At 43.6% G+C, this 11,085-nt stretch overlaps 1 protein-coding gene across 2 annotated transcripts; it reads left to right on the forward strand.

Annotated features, from left to right (window-relative positions):
- Positions 1–1,569: 1,569 nt before the first annotated feature.
- On the forward strand, positions 1,570–4,118 carry c19h1orf216 (chromosome 19 C1orf216 homolog). 2 transcript variants are annotated; one of them, XM_077590654.1, is made up of 2 exons: positions 1,570–1,696; positions 2,892–4,118. In XM_077590654.1, the coding sequence occupies exon 2, from the start codon at positions 2,914–2,916 to the stop codon at positions 3,880–3,882; it is 969 nt and encodes a 322-aa protein (XP_077446780.1). In that variant the 5' UTR covers positions 1,570–1,696; positions 2,892–2,913; the 3' UTR covers positions 3,883–4,118. The 2 variants fall into 2 exon arrangements, with proteins under 2 accessions (XP_077446780.1, XP_077446779.1); XM_077590653.1 differs by lacking the exon at positions 1,570–1,696 and adding an exon at positions 1,703–1,856.
- Positions 4,119–11,085: the final 6,967 nt, after the last annotated feature.

The raw sequence follows: 11,085 nt of genomic DNA on the forward strand, positions 1-11,085 counted from the left end.
TTTCCCATTGTATCGCTCCATCCATCTGTTTTGTAAGTTCTTTTTAAAGAGCGGGTTGGAGAGAATGAGGATTTTGCGTGTGACGAGGCCCGGGGCGCGTGGTGCCTGTTTGATGTATTTTTTATGGGCTCAGGCTACTGCTGAACGATGGAGAGACGGAGGACGCCTGCAGCTGCTGGCTTTCAATGTGGATGTTGTTGAAGGAGAAGCGAGAAGGGATGGAAGACCACGTGCGTACCATTTTTTTTTTCCCTTTTTTTTTTTTTCAGCCCCCAGCAAAGACATGTCAGGGGGACGAGAGCAGAGAGACACTGAACACTTGTTAAGTCTGTCTGATGTTGCCTCTCGATACCACAGACAAAAAAAATGATTTTAGTACGTCTGAAATTGGTTGATTATGACTACTGTTTACATGCAACTGATCTGCCGGATGAAAGAATAAACTCTTTTCTCTTGGCAGGGAAGAAAACTCGGTGTTTAACGTTGTTTGGATTTTGAGAAATCGGCAGTTTTCATCAAAATGCTGTTGTTTGGGCCACAAGAAGTGAGAGAGTAAGTAGATTGATATTAAAATGAATCAATAAAGGACTATGTGGGAAAATAGGTGTAGATACTGTACTACAAAAAACATGAATGGGGATCTGTTCACAAGTGATATATATATATTTTTCCAATTCAATCTTCCTCACCTAATTATGTATCATCAGATGTGACAGAAATTGAGTTTCACACTGCTTTTTTTGTACTTAAAAGCATTTCCTGGGGATATGGGAAAACTTGAATCTCTTGATGGGATTGTATAACTTCTCATGGGGCTATTTAACACATTCACTGCCTTTGACGGTGGGAGACATCATGACTCCATTTGAAGGCAGACAAATGGCAGTCATGTTTGAGTTGCAGTTACCGAGGTGAATGTTTATTGGTGATTCAGTTGCTGCCTTTGACGGTGGTAGACGTCCAATTTTCTACTGACTGATCATGTTTCAATATCATCGGCGTCGATGGAATGGTTATTCGATTAAAGAAATATAATTTGTGGCAGTTAGTTCACACCCAATATTCAAGAACTAAAAAAGTACAAACAAAAATGTATTTCTTTTTTTAACTCCCGAATTAACTATAAATATTTACTTTTTATTATTTTCAAAAATAATACTTTAAATGTAAGTTTCCCTTTTTGTCTTTAACTCCAAAATTAACTATAAAAACTTAATTTAAAAAAATATTGCCATTTAGTAAATGCCATTTCTCTTTTACTTTAAACCTAAAAACGTTTGTAAAAAAATTAAAATACACTTAAAAACTAGCTTATTTTTCAAATATTAAAAAAATAACCTAAAAAGACCTTTTAAAAACAACTACATAATCTCTTAACCTAAATCTTGCCCTTTTTACCAAAATATACGCAAACTTACTCAACAGCTGCCATTGACATCAATAGACGTCTAATTATATGATCCACATGAATTGGACGCCTCTCACCGTCAATTTCTGCATTTGCAGGACTTTTTTTTTTAATTTTATTTTTTTATTTTAGTTTTCCTGCCCTCTCACTTCTTTTTTTCCCTGGACTCACATGAGACAAGGGATGGGAAGCGGAAGCCAACAAGGGGGAGGAGGGAAAAAAACCCTCGTCAAGCCAAACCACAACGTCGGTCCAGCCTCTCCGCAGCCTCCAGTGAATCGCACAAAGGTAAAAAAAAAAATGATAAGGAAAAAAACCACCCCGATGCATGCAAATGAGCGTGAAATGTCCGTCAAGTGACTTGAGCCAGCAACAAATAGGAAAGCGAAGGGCGTCTGTGTTGTTTTTACTCGGGAAGGAAAAGACGGCAGAGATACGCTAAAATGGGGTGAGTCTCCTGTTACATAACGCTCGAGCAGAGACGCATTTTCCCTTGTTTCGACGCCTTGAAGCATTTGGCTGTGTTTTATTTAAATCGAACGTTTTGATTGAAACAGCCCCCCAAAAATGAAGCCGATGGGCGCTTTTAGTCGTCGATTTTCTGCTTTCTATAAGCAGATTTTTCAATCCACGGAGTTACAGAAACGGAACTGGGACGTCCTTCCGACTCTATTCGGGTATTATTATTATTTATTATCTTGTATCTTGGTTTTTCTGATTGAATTCGGTGTTTTTTTTTCTTCTTCTTTTTGGACGATGAGCTGTCCTTCAGCACCGCCTTAGCGCGCATGCGCACAGAAGGGTGGGGGGTTAGGGTGGGATTGACAGCAGCCCCCAGTCAGGATTAGAGAAATTTCCATTATGGGGTGACATGATGCTAATAAAAGTGGAGTGCAACACTTGTGCCTGTAGTTATTAGAAACTGGCAACAATTTTGGGGGGGATTTGGAGGTCGCACGATTCACGTAAACACGATTGGTCAATTATTATTTTCTGACTGTGTGCTATTTTGGTTCTAATTGACGATGTGATCATGTATAGCCGAGGCACTGGATTTTTTACGAACAAAGTCTTAAATGTACTAACCCTGATGGAGTCCATTGAGGTTATAAAAAACATACAGATACTAGATTGATAGCATGATACAAACCCAAAGGCACATATAGTGACAAACCAAAATAATGTGTGTAAGACAGACCAACTGACCTACGAAAAGATGGAAAGACAGAAAAACAGACCCAAAATACTGACCTACAAATGGTCACACAAAAAGACAGACCACAAACCAAAATACCAACTGAGACAGCTAGAAAAAGACGGACAAAAAACGACTCTTAGCAGACTGACCGACCAAAATACAGTACGTAAAGACAAACGGAGCGACAAACAAAAGGCAGACTGACCGAGCGACCGAAAGACGGACCACGATCGACCGTTAAGTTCGTTTTGAGTGATTCCTTCCGCCATTCCTCTGTCATTCCAGTGAGAATCAGTCGCGGCCAGGGATGCTGGATCCAGATCACCGTCTGGCCTACCGCGGCCAAGACGCCGCCAATCGCTCCTCTCCCTCATCGCTAAACAGGAAGTACGACCAAGACGGCAACTCCAACTTCCTGAGATCCGGAGGAGATGAAAACCAAAACCCGCAGCGTCCCGGCAAACCGGGCCCTCTCGGCCCCGAGTCCAAAATCTCGCCCGGCGTCCTATCGCCTCGTTCCCGCCTACCCTGCTGGAGCACCTTGGAGCCCCTTCCCGAAATCGAGTACGGCGAGGACGGTTCCGGCCGAGTGCCTCCCGACGGCGCCGAGGAACGGCAGACGGTGGAAGAAGATGCCAGCGAGAAGAAGACGGATCCGGAGAAGAGAAGAAGCAGCCTCCTGGCTCGCTCGGATCTGGACGAGATGATGAAGCTGGAGAACGACGACGAGTGGGGCGACAGCGGCTCCGAGTCCGACTCCGGCGGGAGCATGTCGTCCGTCCGCCTGGAGCGCGGCGCCGACTGGTTGTCCACCGGAGGTCTGGAGCGCATGACGTTCGACGATCGCAAGGACCGGGAACCCGCCGGGAGCCACTACCGAGAACCCCCCGGGAAACGAAGGAGCTTCAGTCGCCCTTCCGTGTCCGGGGCGGGTCACCTGGAAGACCTCCTGGAAGAAGGGACGGAGAACCATCAGGAGCAGTCGTCGGATTCCGACGCCGAGCTCCCGCAGATGATGGACGACGCCGTGTGGACGCTGCGCGACCGCGAGAGGTTCAAAGCCCAGGAGATGGAGAAGCACCAGGTGCAGTTGACCATGTACCGGCGGCTTGCGCTGATCCGCTGGCTGCGCACGCTGCAGGCTCGCGTGGAGGAGCAGCAGAACCGCCTGCAGTCCAGTTTCGACGTCATCCTCACCCACAGGAAGGAGCTGCTGCGCGTGGGCGCCGCCGTGGTTAACGCCGTCGCGCCACCCGCCGCCGTGGGACAGTCATGAGGGGTCGCGGGTGCGCTCGACGGCGATGGGCGCCCGATCCGTTCGGCAAGTGGGTTGGACGTCTGTCGCCGTCAATGCTGGAGATTGACTTATTTGCAAGTAGGGTGGCCGCAAATGAGGATTTTGGTAGTCAATACAAATCAATGGGATTTATTTTTACCCTTTTTGTTTTAGATTCCATTCAAAAATAGATTTAGGGGGCATTTTTTTGTTTTGGTTTTTATTTGAAGTGATTTAAAAGATTTTGGGGGGGGGTTATTTAGTCATCTATTTTTTAATTGGGAAAAAAAACTATCAAGACTGTTGATTTTTTTCCTTTTTAGTTTTTGGATATAACAAATATTTAAAATATATAAATATTAAATAAAACATTTAACAAAATAAGGAGAATGTTTAATTTTTTATTTTAAAAACTCAATTGCGGCAGCCATATTTGCAACTTTACTGACATTCAAACTGCGTCAGATTAGCTAACCACGACTCCAAATATCCAATGCCATAAACTAAGCAAAATAAACGCCTCATACCAAATCATATCATTAATTTAACTCATTAGTTGCCGATGAGTTAATTTTGCACACTGTGATGTCACATCTACGGAACCCCGTGTGCTAGGATAGAAAAAATATATATTTTCATACCAAATATATAGCCACATTTTATTCATATGTACCCACAGATTACTAATCCGTCCCCACAGTTTAATAATCTTTACCCACAGATTACTCAACTGCACTCACCTTGCAAAATATATTTTTCTACCCTGACACCTGGGGGGCTCCATCCTTATCAACGTGACCACCCTTAAAAAATATTTCCCCTTGAAAATGCACTTTGAAAATGTTGTCGTCGATCTAAAATGTAAAAAAAACCGAACGCAGTTTGCTTCCGTTTCATGTATTTTGTAGCGGCCCTCATCTCACTGTGAACAAACACCTACTTCAGACAATATCACTTACTAAATTTGCACATTTTCACATCAAATCGCCCCCACCAGAACCTCACCCGCGCCTCCCAAAGTGCTGAAAGCCTGAAAAACATTCAGTCTGTGTATAAAAAGAACTCTTTACAGATAGTCAATAAATATAATCTGAAAGTAGCTCCTGTGTTGTTTGCGCTAATCTTTCTATTTAGCACACAGCCTCCATTTTGCTGTTAATCAGCATGTTTATGGATGTTCTGCTCTATCTGCTGCGCACACTGTAAGCCCGCCTGGGGGAAAATGTCCTTTTTAGCTCACAAATGACTCTTTTGTCCCGCAAAAATAAAAGTTGCTTTGTGAAGGGGGTCGGTCACACGGGCCCGGGTCGAGGGTGTGATTGCCGCGTGAGGCCGCTTGCCTTCCGGCGAGTGCGCGGATCATCTCGCCTCTCTGTTGGCGGAGATACCGCCATCTTCGGGGGAGTTTAATCTCAAGTGCAGGGGAGAGGCCAAAACCTGGGGGTCCCATTTGCATATCGATCCCCCACTTTGTGGCGAGGTGAGGATTTGTTGTACACTAAACACAATTTCAAGGTTGGCTCACGGTGAAGACAAAGGAAATGTGTGTGTTCGCTCATAGAAATGGTTTCAATTCGCATTTAGTGGTGGACTCCCAGTTGCAGTGGATTGGACGTTTAGCGACGTCAAAGGCAAATGTTGAGTTATGAGACTCGGAGGGGAATTTGACCTTTTGTCAAGTTAAGGGAAAGCTTTTTTAGTTCATTTTTTTAGCATGTTTTTTTTTTAAATGCGGATATTTTTGGGTTAAAAATAAAAAGATACATTAAACAGCCTTTTTAAGTAAACCCTAATTCTTACAAAATTAAAAAGAAAAGAATATTACCATTTTATGTTAAGAAGAAAGATGTCCAAGGCTTTTACATGCCATGTCCCGGTAGCATCCACTAGAGAGCGATAATAGATCACACACTGTACTGTGAGCCTGTTATAGTTTATAAACTAGTATACTTGAATGGACACTAGTTGGAGCAACAATGCAATGAATGAACAGGTGATTTTTTTGACTAGTGTCTTGTAAAACAAAAGAAAAAAACTATATTTATTTAATGTACCCTACGTTTATATTGTTGTTACATTTTGCTGAGATTTTAATCAATTTCTACAGTTGGTTAAACATGGCATGGCTCCCAATGGCTGCATCAACACGTCAACCTTTCTTTGTTTCACTCAGTTTATTTAACAAATGAATGAATACGTACGTATGTATTTTTAAATGGAATCCCCAAAATCAAACTAAATTGAACGAACTTAAAGAAAGTAAAAGGAAATAATGAAATATGGCAGAATCAACAAATAATAAAAATGAACCCAATAATGCAATAATTTCCAAATTAAAATAAACAGGAGATTTTAATACAAGAGGAATATTTAATTATAATACAAAACATGACATCAATAAAAATTTCATATGAAGGTGAAGCCTAATTAAAATCATTCATCTTCCATTCATCTTATCCTAATGAGCGTTGTGGGGGTGCTGGAGCCTATCCCAGCTAATAGGTGGATGACCAAACAACAAATTTAAATATATATATATAGAGTCCAGGTATTTCTATTTTTTTCCATTTTTATATACACATACATTGACTTGAAACGTATTGGACGTTGGATCAAATTGAATTCTTAACTCCTTCTCTGTCCAGACGTCAAATGGATCGGACGTCTACGATTGATAAACTCATCGGTGTGAGGGTCCGGCTTGGCCAGAGGAAGAGCAAATGTTATATTTTAACTCATTCCTTCCTCGCCATTGACGGTGTTCAACGAACACACACAAAAAAAGACGTTTGAAGTGTTTCTGGCCTCCTCCTTTTGGACACGAGTCCTCATTTCACGCTCCCGCTGTGTCCAAGTGTTGAGCTGGTGCGCGTACGTGGCTTTTTTTTCCAAGCTCGACATGCATATAGAAGCTATCATAGTCTCCCTGGCCCCTTCTTTCCTCTGCCTGATGTGGTGTGACAGTGTGTTAGCCCGCAGCACTCTGCTGGCTTGGAAACAATCAGCTTTGACAGGAAGGGGGTGGAGGAGGTGCCGTGGCTGCTGGTGCCGGTGGGGGTGCGGGGGGAACTCGCGGCCGGGGGGTTGGGGGCGAGGGGCCGAGGGGCCGGGGGCCGCCTATGATCAACTGCGTGAAAAGACTTGTCGACTCGGGCCAAATGGACGAACGGTAGGACGGAAATGGCGATACGCAGTCGAGAGTAGGAAAAGAAACGGGACTACTTTTTTGTTGCGTTACTTTCAATCCTATTTTCTTGTTTTATTTTGCTTCACATTCATATTATTGGTAATGCGTTGATTGGGACGGAAAAGTCGCCTCTACCAATATGGCCGCCCTGAATCTGTTTTGGTTATTATTCATGATCCCCCCCCCCCGTGAATTGAAGAGTTTGTCTGTAGATGTCCAATCCATTTGAAGTGGGAGGTTTTGCAGGCGATAAGAAAAATGTTGCTGCCATCCTCCCGCTTCAAATGCATTTGGACGTCTAGCACGATCAGTGGCAGCTAATGAAGTAATATAATATGTATATGTATATATATTCGTCCAAATTTTAGGTTAGATTTTTTCTACAAAACATTAATTTTTCGGTTTAGAAATAAGAAATAATGAAAACAAAAAAGGTAAAGATATAGTAGCTTCAAGTTCAAACTTTGAACCAAATAAAAATAGATTATTTTTTTAAAGGAGGTTGGATCTCCAAGAAAGCGTCAAGCGGGCGACTTAACGCATCAGATGTTAAATGAAGAGCCCACTTTTCAGCGCGGGATAAACAGACGGCTGTTTGTTATTCATTCTCATGGCACATAATGGCGTCGCCATTAATCCCTTTTCGCTTCGAGACGGTGTGAACGTGTAACACTTTTGCCAAATCCCGCAGGAGTACGGGAGACTCGGGGGATTAAGCGAGGACCCTCGTCGCCCTGGGCCACACTTTGCAATGGGACGGCGGAGATTAGACAGCAGGGATGGGGAGAGCCCAACCGGTTTTTATTGCGGTGACGATGAAGCGCGTGCGGGTCAGCCCGAGTTTCTCTTGGACTTTGTGGTGAAAGCAGGGGAAGGAAAGATAAGACTTGAGATTAGCATGCTTTGGCTGGCTTGTTTTGGGGGGCGAGACAACTACCACCTGATCTTCGCATCAAATTTTTTTGCGGGTGAGCGTGGAAGCCTGTTTGTGGACTTTCCAACCCTAGTTTGTCATGTTTGCTTTTGTGTTTGCGTGTGGTGGACGAGTGTTTAGGACGTTGGCCTTACAGTTTTGGGGTCAAGGGTCAATCCCAGGTCAGTCCTCCCTGCGTGGAGTTCTCCCCAGGCTTAAGTGGGTTTTCTCTGGGTGCTCCGGTATCCTCCCACGTCCCAAATATACTACGCATGCTAAGCTAGCTACTTGAACACTCTAAATTACCTAACCCTAGCTATGATTGTTTGTCCTTTGTCTCCTTGTGTCCTGTGATTGGATGGCCACCAACTCATCCACTTGCGGCCTAGAGTCAGATGGGATGGCTTCAGCACCCCCTGCGAACCTTGTTTCGATAAGCAGTTCGGAAAATGAATCATCAAGCAAAGTATTTATTATTTCCATTTTTTCTGTTTGTTTTGGGCCTTTTGTTTTTCTTATTCTTTCAAATATGAATTTAGAATGTTATTTTTAGCAGGTTGTTGAAAAATATACAAATAATATTGAAACAATATTTGCTTTTGCTATCATTTGTGCTCATGAAAACCTGTTTCTAGCCTTTCCTACTTCCTTTCAAAATGTTTTTGTCTTATTTTGAAGGGGGTCAAAAGCACTTCTATCCATAGTGTACTTTTTCCCAGAGCCACTACATGTTGGCAAACCAGTAAGAAACCAGTAAGGCTCTTCTGCCCTCCTCCAGCTCAGCACGGTGGTCACGAGCCGCTCTCCATGCGGTCTTGACGGACAAAGTATCAGCGTTTAGCCCCATTTGACGTGGGGGGGAGGAAGCAAGAAAGGCAAAAAGCGCAAATGACAATGTGCAAACATTCCCGGCGGCAGCTGCGTTGTGCGTCCGCACGCACCTCCGGACCCCCGTGACCCCCCCACCCCACACACACACACGCACCTGCCGCTATGGCTTGACAGCCACGTAATCCGTGGGCGGACCCGCTCAATGGGCTCTTGAGAAAAGCCCCTTATGCGTGAAAAAGCCCGCTTTTGTACCCCAACGGTTTTATGGGGCAACATTGAGCGTTATGAGGTTGGGGGGATTTTACACGGGACTCCATAGAAGGCGCTAATCCTTTCAAACATCACACTTTAACCTGCTGTTTTCATATTTATTAGCTGGTTAAAGCGGGCGAGGCAGCTGAGCCGACGGCCACGCCCACCAAAGACGGGGAGTAAATCGACGGAGAGTCAAGTGGCGGCGTGGTGATGGGAGGGCAAAGGTCGCGGAGGACGGGGATAGACGTCTGGCGGGCGCCGACGGTGTTTTAGTGGAAGTGAATGTTTCTGAGGTGGGAGTTTAGGCATCGGTCAAAGGCCTCTCCATTTTGGCTCATTTTTCCGTGACACAATATTAGAGTTATTGTGATATTTTCCTCAATCAAAGTTGGCTCTAGTCCATCTTTCTACATGCGTTTTGTCATTATCGATTTCAATTCTAAGTGTGTTTTTGCGACAGGCTATTACACGATTTCACAGAAAAATGATCAAAGTGACACATTAAACATAATTATTAAAAAATGAAAGCGAGCATGATTTCTCCCCATTGCGCTACTGTCCCGCCTTTTTGCCCGACTGCCAAGTTGGACTAAGGCGAGCGTCGCGGAACATACGAAAATGAAATATGAAAGAGTGTGTGTGATAAACTGGTAGATAATCATCTTTCATTAAAACTTTCATCCCCAGCGTCTTGAATATTCAAGTGGCCAATTATGGCGCTTTGTATCTCTTTCCCTCACACTCCGGTTCTCCTTAACCAGAGCAGTCAGAAGGGCGCCCCGTTGCCTTCGGGGCCAGAGTGAGAGCATCATTATGGAGTGGTCCAGGGGCTGACCTACCCCCACTCGGTGGGGGACGTAGGGAGAAGCGTACTTGGGGGGGGGAAAGGCAAGAAAAAAACTGCAAACTATAGTCGAGTAGCAACTATGAATACTGTTTTGCGCCCCAAAAAACATGTTCTTTTGTCATATTAACTGTGATTTGAACTGTGTAGGCTAACCTTGAAGTGTTTGAGTGGGAGTGAAAGTTTCTGAAGTGGGAGTTAACTCATACGATAATGGCTGGATGCTAGTTCAAATGGATTGGACGTCGACTGCCGTCGGTGGCAATAGTTGACTTACAGGAAATTCAGACTGGGAAAAGTCATTAGTATTTCATGTGTAGATATAATGTACTGTTTTTTAAAGATAGGAGCAAATTTGAAAAGAAAAAACTGTCATTCTAAAAAGTGTTGGATGATGCTTTTTTTGGTTCTATACATTTTTAAATAGTTTAGATTATTCTATTCATTTTTTTAGATAGCTTTCTGAACATATTTTAAAAAAATAATTAGAATTGTTTAACACAAGTTAACGTATTTTCACTTTATAAGCTATTTCATTGATTGTTTATCCTCACATGAATCCCGGGGGGTGCTGGAGCCTATCCCAGCCAACTATGGGCAGCAGGGGAGGGAACACCCTGAAATGGTGGCCAGCCAATCGCAGAGCCTTTTTAAATATATATATATATTTTTAAATGAATCTCTTCAATCTATATAAAAAATAATAATAAATACACGCCCCCTCCTTAAAAAATGTATAATTGCATAATACTACCTGGAACAATTGAAAAAAAAAAATTAGTTAATGTGAAAAAAAAGACATCTATTGACAATGATAGATGTCCAATTCCCCTGAACTGGTCTTGGATGTCCACCTTTCAGTGCCATTGGCGGGGCGAGACGTCCAATCCGCTCGTTCATTCGCCCCTCCCAGTCATAATAGATTGGACGCCATCAATTAAGTTGACTTTTGGGCCCAAAATAAAAGTTGTTGCCAACCAAACCACCCACGTTGGACGCCCCTGCCATAAGAGGAGGACATTTTAAGATAGTGGCAAGACTTTTGCATCCTGATGAGTGCCGCAAATAGGCTGGCGGATTCTCTTGTAGTGAACGTGTGCATGCGTGTGCGTATTAGCAGTCAGAGCAGTGAAGCCCACAGGCCATTCCTGTGTGAGCCTGCGATAAAGGGGG

The sequence above is a fragment of the Stigmatopora argus genome, chromosome 21 (assembly GCF_051989625.1).
Source record: "Stigmatopora argus isolate UIUO_Sarg chromosome 21, RoL_Sarg_1.0, whole genome shotgun sequence".
NCBI lineage: Eukaryota > Metazoa > Chordata > Actinopteri > Syngnathiformes > Syngnathidae > Stigmatopora > Stigmatopora argus.